The sequence below is a fragment of the Acartia tonsa genome, chromosome 8, assembly GCF_053477335.1.
Source record: "Acartia tonsa isolate MP-2025a chromosome 8, ASM5347733v1, whole genome shotgun sequence".
Classification (NCBI taxonomy): Eukaryota; Metazoa; Arthropoda; class Copepoda; order Calanoida; family Acartiidae; genus Acartia; species Acartia tonsa.
In genome coordinates this window covers 7,522,998-7,534,101 of record NC_137267.1, presented here as the reverse complement: position 1 = coordinate 7,534,101, position 11,104 = coordinate 7,522,998, and the positions used below count along the sequence as shown (strand labels likewise).

Genomic DNA, 11,104 nt, shown 5'->3' with positions numbered 1-11,104 from the left:
AAAAACATTGAAAAACATTGAAAAAACATTGAAAAAACATTGCAAAACATTGAAAAAACATTAAAAGAACATTCCATTGCAAAAAATGCGATATTGGGTTTGTTTAAATATTCAATTAATTAGGTTTTTTCAAGAATGTCAAGCGTGGGAAAATTTCTAGAATGTGGGAACCATTTAATTTTCATTTAAATGGTACATATGTTTTTCATTTAATTTCATTTTTTGGACCCGTGAGAAAATTTTTTTAACGTGAGAACCATTTAATTTTCATTGAATTTCATTTTTTGGAAGTGTGGGAAAAAACGGGAGAAAAAATATGTTTTAGTAAAAAGAAATGTTCTATCAGTTTCAAACCTTTTTCATTCGATAGATCATACTGACTTTGGAAAAACTATCAGACTGATTTTTGAAATTCAATCTGTAAAAAAAGATATTCAAGTTTAAAATTTTTGTTTTGAAAATATTATTTTACATGTATTGACGCCATCTTGGATTATGATAATTTTTTTTGTTAAAAGATTTTTTTTTCTAAAATATTTTTAAAAAATTAACTTTTTACAATAAAAAAATCTTTGAACTTAAATTGACCAATAATTCAAAGATTTTTTCTCTTTGATTTGGAAGATTTTTTATGATTTTTATTTTTAATGTCAAATAAAAACACAACAGTGAAAAAAATGAAAATTAAATGAAAAAACGCTTTATGATTTTATTCAAGAAATTATTTGCTAACATCACCTTTTTGTTGCAATAGAATGTTATTTAAGCAAACAAAATTTAGCATAAATGGATATTTAAATCCCTCGGTATTAAATGATGAGCTAACGCTCGATCATTTAATACCTTGGGATTTAAATATCCATTTATGCTAAATTTTGTTTGCTTAAATAACTCATTGAAAAAATATTGAAAAAACATTGAAAGACATTGAAAACAATGTTGAAAAAATTGAAAAACGTTGTAAAACCTAATCTTCCTTGGAATCGCCAATACTTTCTGCTGGCTGCAATTTTTTTACCCTTGGGTTTAACATGTTAATGTTAATGTTAATAGTGGAAACATTATCTCAATAAATAGAAATAGTCGGTGTCCCCATGTCTCTCCGAGGCAAAAGATCTCAGCAAGTGCTGAACCAATTGCTTAGACTTTTAAAAGCTACTACAGGTCATGTGAAGATTTTAATTGCTACTTTCTGGGATATGAGAATGTTTTGTCTACAAGTGGTATTAAAAATGTTGTGTTTTTAAGATTGCTTTTAATTAAACCTTTTTAAAGAAATAATGGAACATGCGTACATCAGACAAACATATTAATATTTTTTATTATACAAGCATAAAAGCGGCTACGCATATAGGATCACTTGAAGAAAAAAAGGGGAGGGGTTTGAAGTCGACCCTACAATTTCAATTTTAGTTTTAAACACAATAGGAAATACTATTATTTTGTTGGGGGGAGCGTTTTCGAAATCCTTCGCATCAAACACACAAATAGACGACATCCTCTTACTTTAATATTTAAATCATTATATTGAAACTAATGTACATTTGAATCAAACTGAGAATACAATACTAAAATTGTTTAATAGTTATATCTAGCCATTATTAATGTTTATATAGCTTGATGAAATATGACACTACTCCTAATAAAAATACAGGATTTCAGTTATAAAAGATTTTTAAAAGCGAAGCTTTTCTATAATTAGGGTTGGTTCGTACGTCCGTAACGGTTGGCTCTTTTCGTTAATTTAAACAGGTTAGAATTGTCCTATCGATATCAAACTTTGCATGATGATTCCAATACAGTTAGATATGATTTGGGAAGCGTAGCAGTTCTATAATCTTTACCAGAAAATCCGTACATCCATTTAAAACATGCTGATTTTTTACTTTTTGGAATACAAATTTTTGTATGTTAGAATTATCCGATTCATCAGATTTTTGTATACTGATTCCTATTACAACAAGTTACAATATCATAAGCGAAGCATCTCTATAATCAAGTCCAAATAATATAAGCATGTCCTCAAACAGTGTCATGTATTGAAGCTGTTTTTCGACAAATTTGCTTACAATTTTGTTTAGTTTAATATTCTGCTTATTCAGTTCTGACCCTCTACAAGTCTTAATTTTCGTTTGTCCTTTCATTTCAGAGCTTCGCTTTTATGGACGTTGACATCCTTGTTTTATTGGAAAGAATAGAGGATTTAAACTTATCATTAATCATAAAGTGGTCTGTTTGTATGTTATGTCATTAGAGAGGGGGGGGGGGTGTGTGGATTAAGGAATTTCCGGGAGGAAGGGGATATTGGACTGAAAATTATACTGGTATCCAATGTTTTACTATCAGTTCTTTATTGTTTGATCCAAAACTTTGAGTAATTTTAAAGTACAGAATGGATTATTTTATGCATCATTATTAAGAATGTATAATGTATATGTATATTTATCATCCATTGTCTTATTCCTTAAGTTCCTTAACTGGGAGTTGGTCCTAAACTTTGATTGTCAAGATATACAGCTGCGCTTCTGTGAATGTTGTCATCTTTGATTTCATATTCTAATTACTCAGGATCTAAAGGGATTAGACAATGGCCGATAAAATGATGTACAATGTACATCCCCTATGATGATACACACTATATAGATTACAATTAGTCGTTGAAACGTTTGGACACTCATCTTAATAAACCAACCAATTAAAATTCAATAAAAGTCCTTAAAGTTATTGCGCTAACGAAAAAAAACCGTTCTAATAAAACTTTGGGGACTAGTATAATAAACAGTGCAATGTCCCTTCCCTCCCTGCTAATTACCGCTTGAAATTATTGATTTTATTTCTTTGTTATGTAATACAAAGGATGCTAGACGTTCAAGGTCATCCAGTAGCTTATGCAATGTTTTGGATGCGTAGCAGTCATATATTTGTAGCTGTGTTTAGTGCCCTAGGAAAATGGGGATAGATGTCACACAGCTTTTGGCCTACAAATTCTCTTGACAAAAAGATAAAGAAAAAGGGAAGGGGGACAAAACCCTTAGAAAAGAGATGGGGTATAGGATATTTCCTGACGTAAATAGAATAGGTAGGCCAAAGGCAGTGACATCTATCCCCATTTTGCTAGGACACTAAATATAGACAGCTACGCATAGCAGCCATATATTTTTATACATCAATAAATTACTAGATTATTCTTATGTTGTGTTTTCAAACGTTACATTTTATGTATTCTAGTATTGAAGTTCCTCTATAATTTACTTTTTCTGTAACAATATAAAGTATATATGCTTTTTAAAATCATAATGAAGCTGTTCTTTAAATCATACTTGTCTGTCTATTTGTTTGTCAGTTGTTAACGCTTTGGTGCATTTATACAGTTTATAAAAGAAATGCAATAACAAAAATAATTTAAATTAATAATATTAATGTATCGGAAGTATAATAGTGTGATGCGTTTGTGAACTCGAACCTTTATCCTTTTGTTTTCCTTATCATTAATGTCAGTTTGGAAAGCGGTGAAATTCAAATGTTCATGATTGAACGCGGCATTCAAAACAATGCTTGCGCATGGATAATAAACAAAGCGAGCGTAGCCATCTTTGATCTTTCTTTCAAAATGTGCGGATCATATGCGTGATGAAAAACCATGAATAGTCAGAATTGTGGTGTTGTCCGTACTGAAAAATACCTTTGATTGCTTCCCGGCTTTACAGGAACAAAAACTTCGGTAAGAATTCTTTCTTTAAGCATTTTTAATGGAATGGAATGAATTTTAAAGGACGGCAAATTAATCTTTCATTTTTACTTAAATTAGACCAAGTAATTAATTTATTTTTGTATCAGAATATTTTAATCGTAGTCTATAATGATTTTGTTTATGAATTTCAAACTCGTATTTAATTTTTGATTAGTTTTAAGCATAAAAAGTAACCCTAGTATTTTATATATTTTCAATATAATTTCGAATGCACGCAACCTCTCATAATGAATATTTACTTTAATTAAAAAGACGATTGATCCAAATAAGAAAAGATTTATTCTCTTTACAAGATTTATTTTATCATGTATTTAACATTTTAATATTTGATTATTAATTTTGTTATTTTCTATTTCAGCATGACCGTTTTCATACAATAAATTGTATTAGTAACTATGCTGGTTTTGTCTCTTGTGGGAAGTAGCAGGTTTCGTACGTCTGTACGCAAAGATCTGGTAAACGGCCAGCCAAATGCCGTTGTACCGAAACAATGAAAACGGTAAGAAGTCCAGTCAGCCAGTCAAAGCCAGTGACAGTTACCGTATGTGTTGAATGTGAATAAAATTCTACACGTGACTATAGTTGTAATCAGTGTTAACAAAAGTGAAAATGGCACCTAAAAAGACTAGGTATGAATTATTGTCGGGCAGATTGCCTATGGCAGTTGAAGTGATAACCGCAGAGTTAGCCAGAGTGATGCAGGTAGTTTCAGACACTGCAGACATTAATGTTAATCTCGCCAAGGAATGCATCCTTGTCCATGATGCGAACCTAAATCTGGAACGTACCATGAGCGGTCTTCAACAGCTGGATGTGTTAATCCAAGATGATATTAACCTAAAGGATTTTTATAGTGACGTTATCATGGCACGAAAGAACTATAGCGAGTTAAAACTTACATTAAGTGCCATAGATGAGCTAAGAGCGATAAACAATGAGGTCTTAGTTCTTGGTGATGATCTTGCAGCTCACAAAAACAGTTTGCAGCAACGTTGCAGGCAAATAGTGAAAGTCATTAAAGGTGATTATATACCTCTACCAACTAAAATTATTAGTGATATGACTAAACTGATGGAGACGCTGGCAAAGGCTAAGCAAGAGCCTGTCACGCCAGTCTCAGGTGCCTCGGTAGATCCTATGCTGCCGTCATTTGGCGCCCAATCGTTTGCTGCCAGTCCGATGTTTTCGTCTCATGGGTACATGCCACGCCTAGACGAAAAACTCCTTCCCAGCTTTGATGGGCAAGAATCTTCTTATGCGCAATTTAAGGAGAATTTCCAGAAGCTTACTACTGGATATGAGCCCAGCTACCTGCAGATGGTGTTGAGTTGTGAACGAGTTATGAAGGATAAACCGCTGAGGCTGCAGTTGCAACAGATTGCCACGCACGCAGCGCAGTGGACATATTTGGACCAGTTATTCAAATCCAGAACCAGACAGATGTTGTGTATATTCAACAGCTGGGACAAGAAAGGTAAATTGTCCGAGAGCGGCCAGATTGTTAGCGCTCTTGCTGAGTTCTCAGGTGCCATCAACCAGCTCGAGCAGATGACCAAGGCTGATGGTAAGGATGCAGTTTCTACAAGCCAATGGCTCACAGTTTTATTGTTGGAGATGTTATCCAAGAAACTGCCAAGAGAGTTTCAGGATAAGCTCGACCTTGCACTCGGGTCAATGGACGTTCCCGACGTGCCTAAGCTGCTGGATATACTAGAACAGCAGCGTGGAGCATTATTGATGCGTACCAGTCACGGCTTGGACACGCCGTCCAAGAGGAAAGGTAATCCTGCCGCAGCCGCGGCCGCCGTAGGTAAACCTGGTACACCTAGCAAGTTCAAGAAGAAGCAGTCCTGTCCGTCAGACGGCTGCAGTGGAGATCATTTTTTGTTTAAATGTTCGAAGTTTACAACCATGTCTGTTCCAGAACGGAAAGATTTTGTGATGAAAATCGGCAGGTGCCTTTTATGTCTTAATAAAGGGCACCGCGCCTCAGAGTGTCCGCGTGCTGAGAAGCTTGGAGGCTGCAGGATCAACAATTGTGGACAGAAACATAACTCCCTCCTCCATGAGTCCGTCGCCCAGGTTTCAGCTGTGTATGAAGCGCCGTTTTTGGGTGAGAATAATTACATGTTGATGCTCCAGAAGTTGGATGCCCTGGATGTCTACATGAGGAAGGTGCCTGTGTCTGGGATGTGGGACACAGGTGCCAACCTCACCATGGTTACACAGTCTATTGCCAAGAAGTTGCAGTTGCCTTCTACTGGACGTGTAGCTACCATTTCAATGGCTGATGGCAAAGTTCAGTCATGCCCAACAGTTAAACTCTGCCTGGTTGACCGTAACAAGAACAAGCATGTTATGGAAGCAGCTGTTGTGCACACAATTGGACATACAGATGGGCTGCGCAGCATGGACCCAGCCGCCGCAGCTGCTCTGTTTGATATGAGGCCACAAGATTTTTCATTGGTTAATGGACCACTTGATGTTCTCCTCGGGCATGTTACGCCCACGACGTTCCCAGCGGCGGATAAACTCATCGGCGAGTCAAGATTATACCGCAGCATTTTTGGTACAGGTTTCCTTGTTGTTTCAGCCGATGGAAAACCTGTTAGCAAGCCAGTTGTTTGTAAAGTTACTAAGTTGGAAGTTGCAGCTATGGACTTCCTATCGAGTGAGGCGTTAGGCGTGCAGCCGCCGCGGCTGTGCAGTGGATGCACGGGCTGCAGGCATTGCCTGGCACTTGCCACAGGCAAGTCAGCCGTTGATCAGCGAAAACAGGATCTGATAAAGGAAGGTTTAACATTGGATCTTGTGAAGAAAGAGTGGACGGCAGCTTATCCATATCGGCTGCCAACACATACGCTGCCGAACAATTCGCGGCAGGCGTATAATATAGCGCTTCGTGATCGCCGGCGCATGTTAAAAAACGGCAAATATGACGTGTTCGTGAAGGTGTTCAAGGAGGCGGTGTCCCGTGGGGTGTATGTCAAAGCCACGCCACAAGACTTAGCATATGAAGGGCCAATATACTTTAATTCATTAGTGACGGCCTTCAAGGATAGTATTTCCACCCCCTTGAGAATCTGCGCAAATTCTAGCTTGACCTGCAATGGCACAAGTTTAAACCATATTATGATGGACGGCCCACCACCTACCTACACTTTGTTTCATAATCTTATCCGGTTCAGAAGTTACAAGTGTGCCTGCGTGTGTGATGTCTGTAAATTTTACAATTCTTTGGCGGCCACGTATGAAGATTCGCAGCTGAAGAGAGTGTGGTTTGCAGAGGATGAACATGCCAACCCCGAAGTTTACTTGACCAAAAAAGTTAACTTTGGGGAGAAATTGGCAGGCGATTTTGCCGTCACAGCCCTGAGATTGACAGCACAGATTTTTGGAGGGCGCAGCCGCCAAGATGTTCATGATGTTTATGGATCTGAATACGTTAAGGGAGCAGAGGTAGTTGCGAAGCAGGACCTGTGGAGAAGTGAGCAACAACCTACCGGTTCCAAGTTTGTACTGCATCAGGATGCTCCAGCTATCAAGCTGGAGCAGTGTACCTACATTGATGACCATACTGGCGGTCATAATAGCAAGCCAGAAGCCGTCAAAATGGTCGAAGAGTTGAAGGAAATGATTGAACCTGGCAACTTCAGCTTTAAATCAGTTATTTATTCTGGAGATGATGTTGATCCTGTTAAGGTACTGGGCATACAATGGGCCCCCAGAGAAGATGTTCTTACTTTACCTGCTCGGGTGAATCATGGCGCCAAGATAAAGGGCCGAAAATTGCTTGAGGACCTTGATCTGTTGGATTTATGGAGAGCCATGCCAGAATGTGTAACGAAGAGAGAGATTTGGCGGGTCGTACAGCAGTTATACGACCCCCTTGGCCTCCTATGCCCACTACTCCTGAAGTCCAAGCTTATACTTCGGGAGGTTTGCATTAGTGGCGTATCATGGGATGAACATGTGCCTGCCAAGCTGAGAGATGATTTTGTGGACAGTTTAGCCGACAGGGCTAAGCTTGCAGATGTGCCATTTCAACGTTCTTTAGTTCCTGATGAGCCATTGGGGCTCCCAACCATCATTGGATTTTCTGATGCTTCAAGTTCAGCCTACGCAGCCATCATCTACCTACGTTGGCCAACGGCCAGAGGCTTTGAAGTGATTTTATGTAGTGGCAAGAGTCGTGTGGCTCCTGTTAAGATTGAGTCTATTCCAAGACTTGAGTTATTGTCATGTCTATTAATGGCAAGATTGGCAGATGCAATTGTCCGAGCCCTGCCCTTTGCAGTAGCAGGCAAGATGTTTTTTAGCGACAGCACTTGCGCTATATCGCAAATTGTGTCTGAATCAGTGATGTTAAACATATTTAACAGTCATCGTGTGAGTGAGATCCAACAGCTGACCAGCCCAGAGGATTGGCGCTGGCTTCCAACAGATCAGAACATTGCATATCTTGCCACCAGAGGTGCCTGTACCATTCAAGATGTTTCACCAGGATCCAGGTATCAGGATGGGCCTGAATGGCTGCGCCTGGAGCAGGACCAGTGGCCTGTAAAGACGGCGGGTGAAGTAAATCACCCCATCCCAGAGGCTGAGATGAATCAGCGTATGGTCCGATTGAAATGTATGGCCGTCCAGGTAGTTGATACTGATTTCTGGAGAACTTTAGCACGACGTACCTACAGGCAGGCACGTAAAACTATGCAGGCGGTGATCAGAGCTGCCAACTGTTTTAAGTTGTTGCTTGTTAAGAAACGAGTTCCGGCCAGGCAAGAGCCGATGAATGTTGCGGTTCCAGCTGGACAAGAGCCGACGGGAGTTTCGGTTCCAGCTGGACAAGAGCCGCTAGTTGATTCCAAGTTTTATAGCAATCACACTTTTTCAATTACCTACCTAGATGTGGTGTGTGATTTGTTCCTGGCATCATACAACCAGGAGAAGGAGATGGTTATGGAGGCTGAAGGTAGATATGATAGTCTTCAACCTTATTATCACGAGACTGAGGTGTACTGGCCTATCGTTGGTAATAATGGCTATTATCCTGTTCGTAAATTCAGAGTCCTCAAGATGCGTTCCCGTGGAGATGAGGCCTTGGAGGCAGCAGCCGAGGGGAAGAGAAAGTTGTTTAAGGATTCCCCTGGCCTTATTTTGATTGATCGTCACAATAACTTGGCCAGACTATTCCTACAGCAGGCCTACGATGAACTTGGCCATGCCGGTCATAGAAAGACTTTGGTACAGAGTCGCAGGTATGCTTGGATATCACGTGGCCGCCAGGAAGCTATGAAGGTTGTCAAGTCATGTTCCAGTTGTTGTTTAGAGTATGCACGTCGTTCAGCCCCAACTATGGCAGACGTCCTGCCTGACAGGTTACAATCTTCAGTTCCCTTCTTTCATGTCCATCTGGACCTTGCTGGCCCGATGGAAGTCACAAGGCCTGGGGTCCGCACCAGAAAGAATCCAGCCAAGTACAAGGTTTGGTTGCTAATTGTTTGTTGTCGTTTTACACAAGCAGTGTTTATTGATGTTCTGCTGGATTACAGTACTGAGGCTGTCATTATTGGCCTCAGAAAGCTTCAAGCATTCTACAACATGCCCAGAGTCGTGACTACCGACCACGGCACCAACTTTCTTGGCTCGAAAAGAATACTTGATGAAGTTATGAAGAAATCTGATGTGAGTTTTGAGTGGCACCTTGTACCGACTGGCGCTCATTCGTATGTAGGAAGTGTTGAGCGCCAGGTCGCCATGGTCAAGCGTGTCCTCAATAAGAAGTTGTGTGGAGCTGTTGTCAACCACAACGAGTTGTTGCTGCTGACTGCTGAAACTGCTAGAGTTTTAAACTCTAAACCCTTGAGCTATGCTACACAAGGGAATGATGTTAATACATGGAGAATCATTTCTCCTGCTGATTTGTTGGGTGGCAGAGCTAACGACGGGATTTGCTCGTTCGAGACCGGTTGCAGAGATCGTATTACACGCCGTTTAAGCCATCTGGAGGAGCTGACTAGACAGTTCCATGAAGTCTACAAGCAGCAGCTGCTGCCTGAGATATTGCGCACGGTAAAGTGGAGGCGCAATCAAGTTCCGCTGAGCGTTGGAGATGTCGTTCTTGTCGACGGGTGCACCAACTTGGTTAAGAAGTTTCGCCTCGGCAGAGTTCAAGACGTACGAGGCGGTGGCCGTACAGTTGTAGCCCGTTTCAAATTGTCCGATGATGTTGAAGCCACGGATAACGAGATTTCTTCAAGACGATTGTTGAAAGTAAACCTACCCCAAGATGATTCCCAAGACGATTAAGTATTTTTATTAGTATCGTTCTTATCGCGTATTTTTTAAACTTTCAACAAATTGCATATTTTTTTATTTTATAATTGACGCAGATTTCCTTACAAATTCGTTTAAAATTATAAATGAGCTCAGAATTTTATTTCCAACGCATAAAACTAAAGTTTTCTATTCGAATACATGAGTTTTCTTTACGGATTTATTTGATCGGGACCTGGGATTTTTTCGCGTAAAAAATCTTAGGTACGTATTTTTTTTAATTTTGGATGCGAAGCATTATTGTCGTTTCTTGTTTAACAAACATGAAATATGATACATACAGATAAGAATATAAATGAAACACATTTGATCATTTAAAATATCTTTTTATATTACACGCATTACAAAATAATTTAATATTGACTATATATTAAGATTATTATATTTTAATTTCGTTCTGAAGATTACCTAAAAACAAAAAAAGCAGTAATTTCATGAACATAGCAGATGCACTTTGATTCGTTTGATTAATTCGAAGGATAAAGCCCAATAGTCATGCGATCCAGGGTGTCCCAGCTCTGTTTCCTCGGCCGAACAACCTAGATCGCATGGAAACTAAAGCTTAAAAAATATCTGATGATTTAAAAAGATTCTTTCATAATTTCTTTGATTCCTTCTTTATTTCAGGATTTTAATTTGGAACATTTTTCATTCTATTTTTTCAGAAATGTTCGTGAATTGAGCCCCGCGCCAGGAATCCTGTTCACGGTTACACAAAAAAGAAACAAAACATAACCATTAACAGGACTCGTCGCACGTGGCATTATTATAATTGTAGTGCGTCGGTTTGATCTGCTAGCTTTCGAGGTTCAGGTTAAACTGAGGCCCCAATTGCTCTTAATTTTAAGAAGACTGTATAAATAAGTACACGGAAAAGCTTATTATCTATTCAGCCAAAGAGAAATTGCCAAATAAACACTTTTTGAGACTTTTCTTTTACTTTGAGCTTAATTTAAAATTCGCATATGCAAAAATGCAATTTTACTTTCATTTTTATGTTTTATTGATGAATTAATA

At 38.9% G+C, this 11,104-nt stretch overlaps 1 protein-coding gene across 1 annotated transcript; it reads left to right on the top strand.

Annotated features, from left to right (window-relative positions):
* Nucleotides 1-3,429: 3,429 nt before the first annotated feature.
* LOC145325642 (uncharacterized) lies at nucleotides 3,430-10,060 on the top strand. Its single transcript, XM_080168601.1, has 3 exons — nucleotides 3,430-3,721; nucleotides 4,110-8,453; nucleotides 8,658-10,060. Exons 2-3 carry the CDS (start codon nucleotides 4,361-4,363, stop codon nucleotides 10,058-10,060), a joined length of 5,496 nt encoding a protein of 1,831 aa, XP_080024727.1. The 5' UTR covers nucleotides 3,430-3,721; nucleotides 4,110-4,360.
* The last annotated feature ends 1,044 nt before the right edge of the window (nucleotides 10,061-11,104 follow it).

Excerpts from the sequence above, each read along its gene's own strand:
- LOC145325642 (XM_080168601.1), top strand. The coding sequence starts at position 4,361 with ATGGCACCTAAAAAGACTAGGTATGAATTATTGTCGGGCAGATTGCCT. Across the intron at positions 8,454-8,657 it reads ACGTACCTACAGGCAGGCAC|ATGTGGTGTGTGATTTGTTC; the intron begins GTAAAACTATGC and ends TTACCTACCTAG.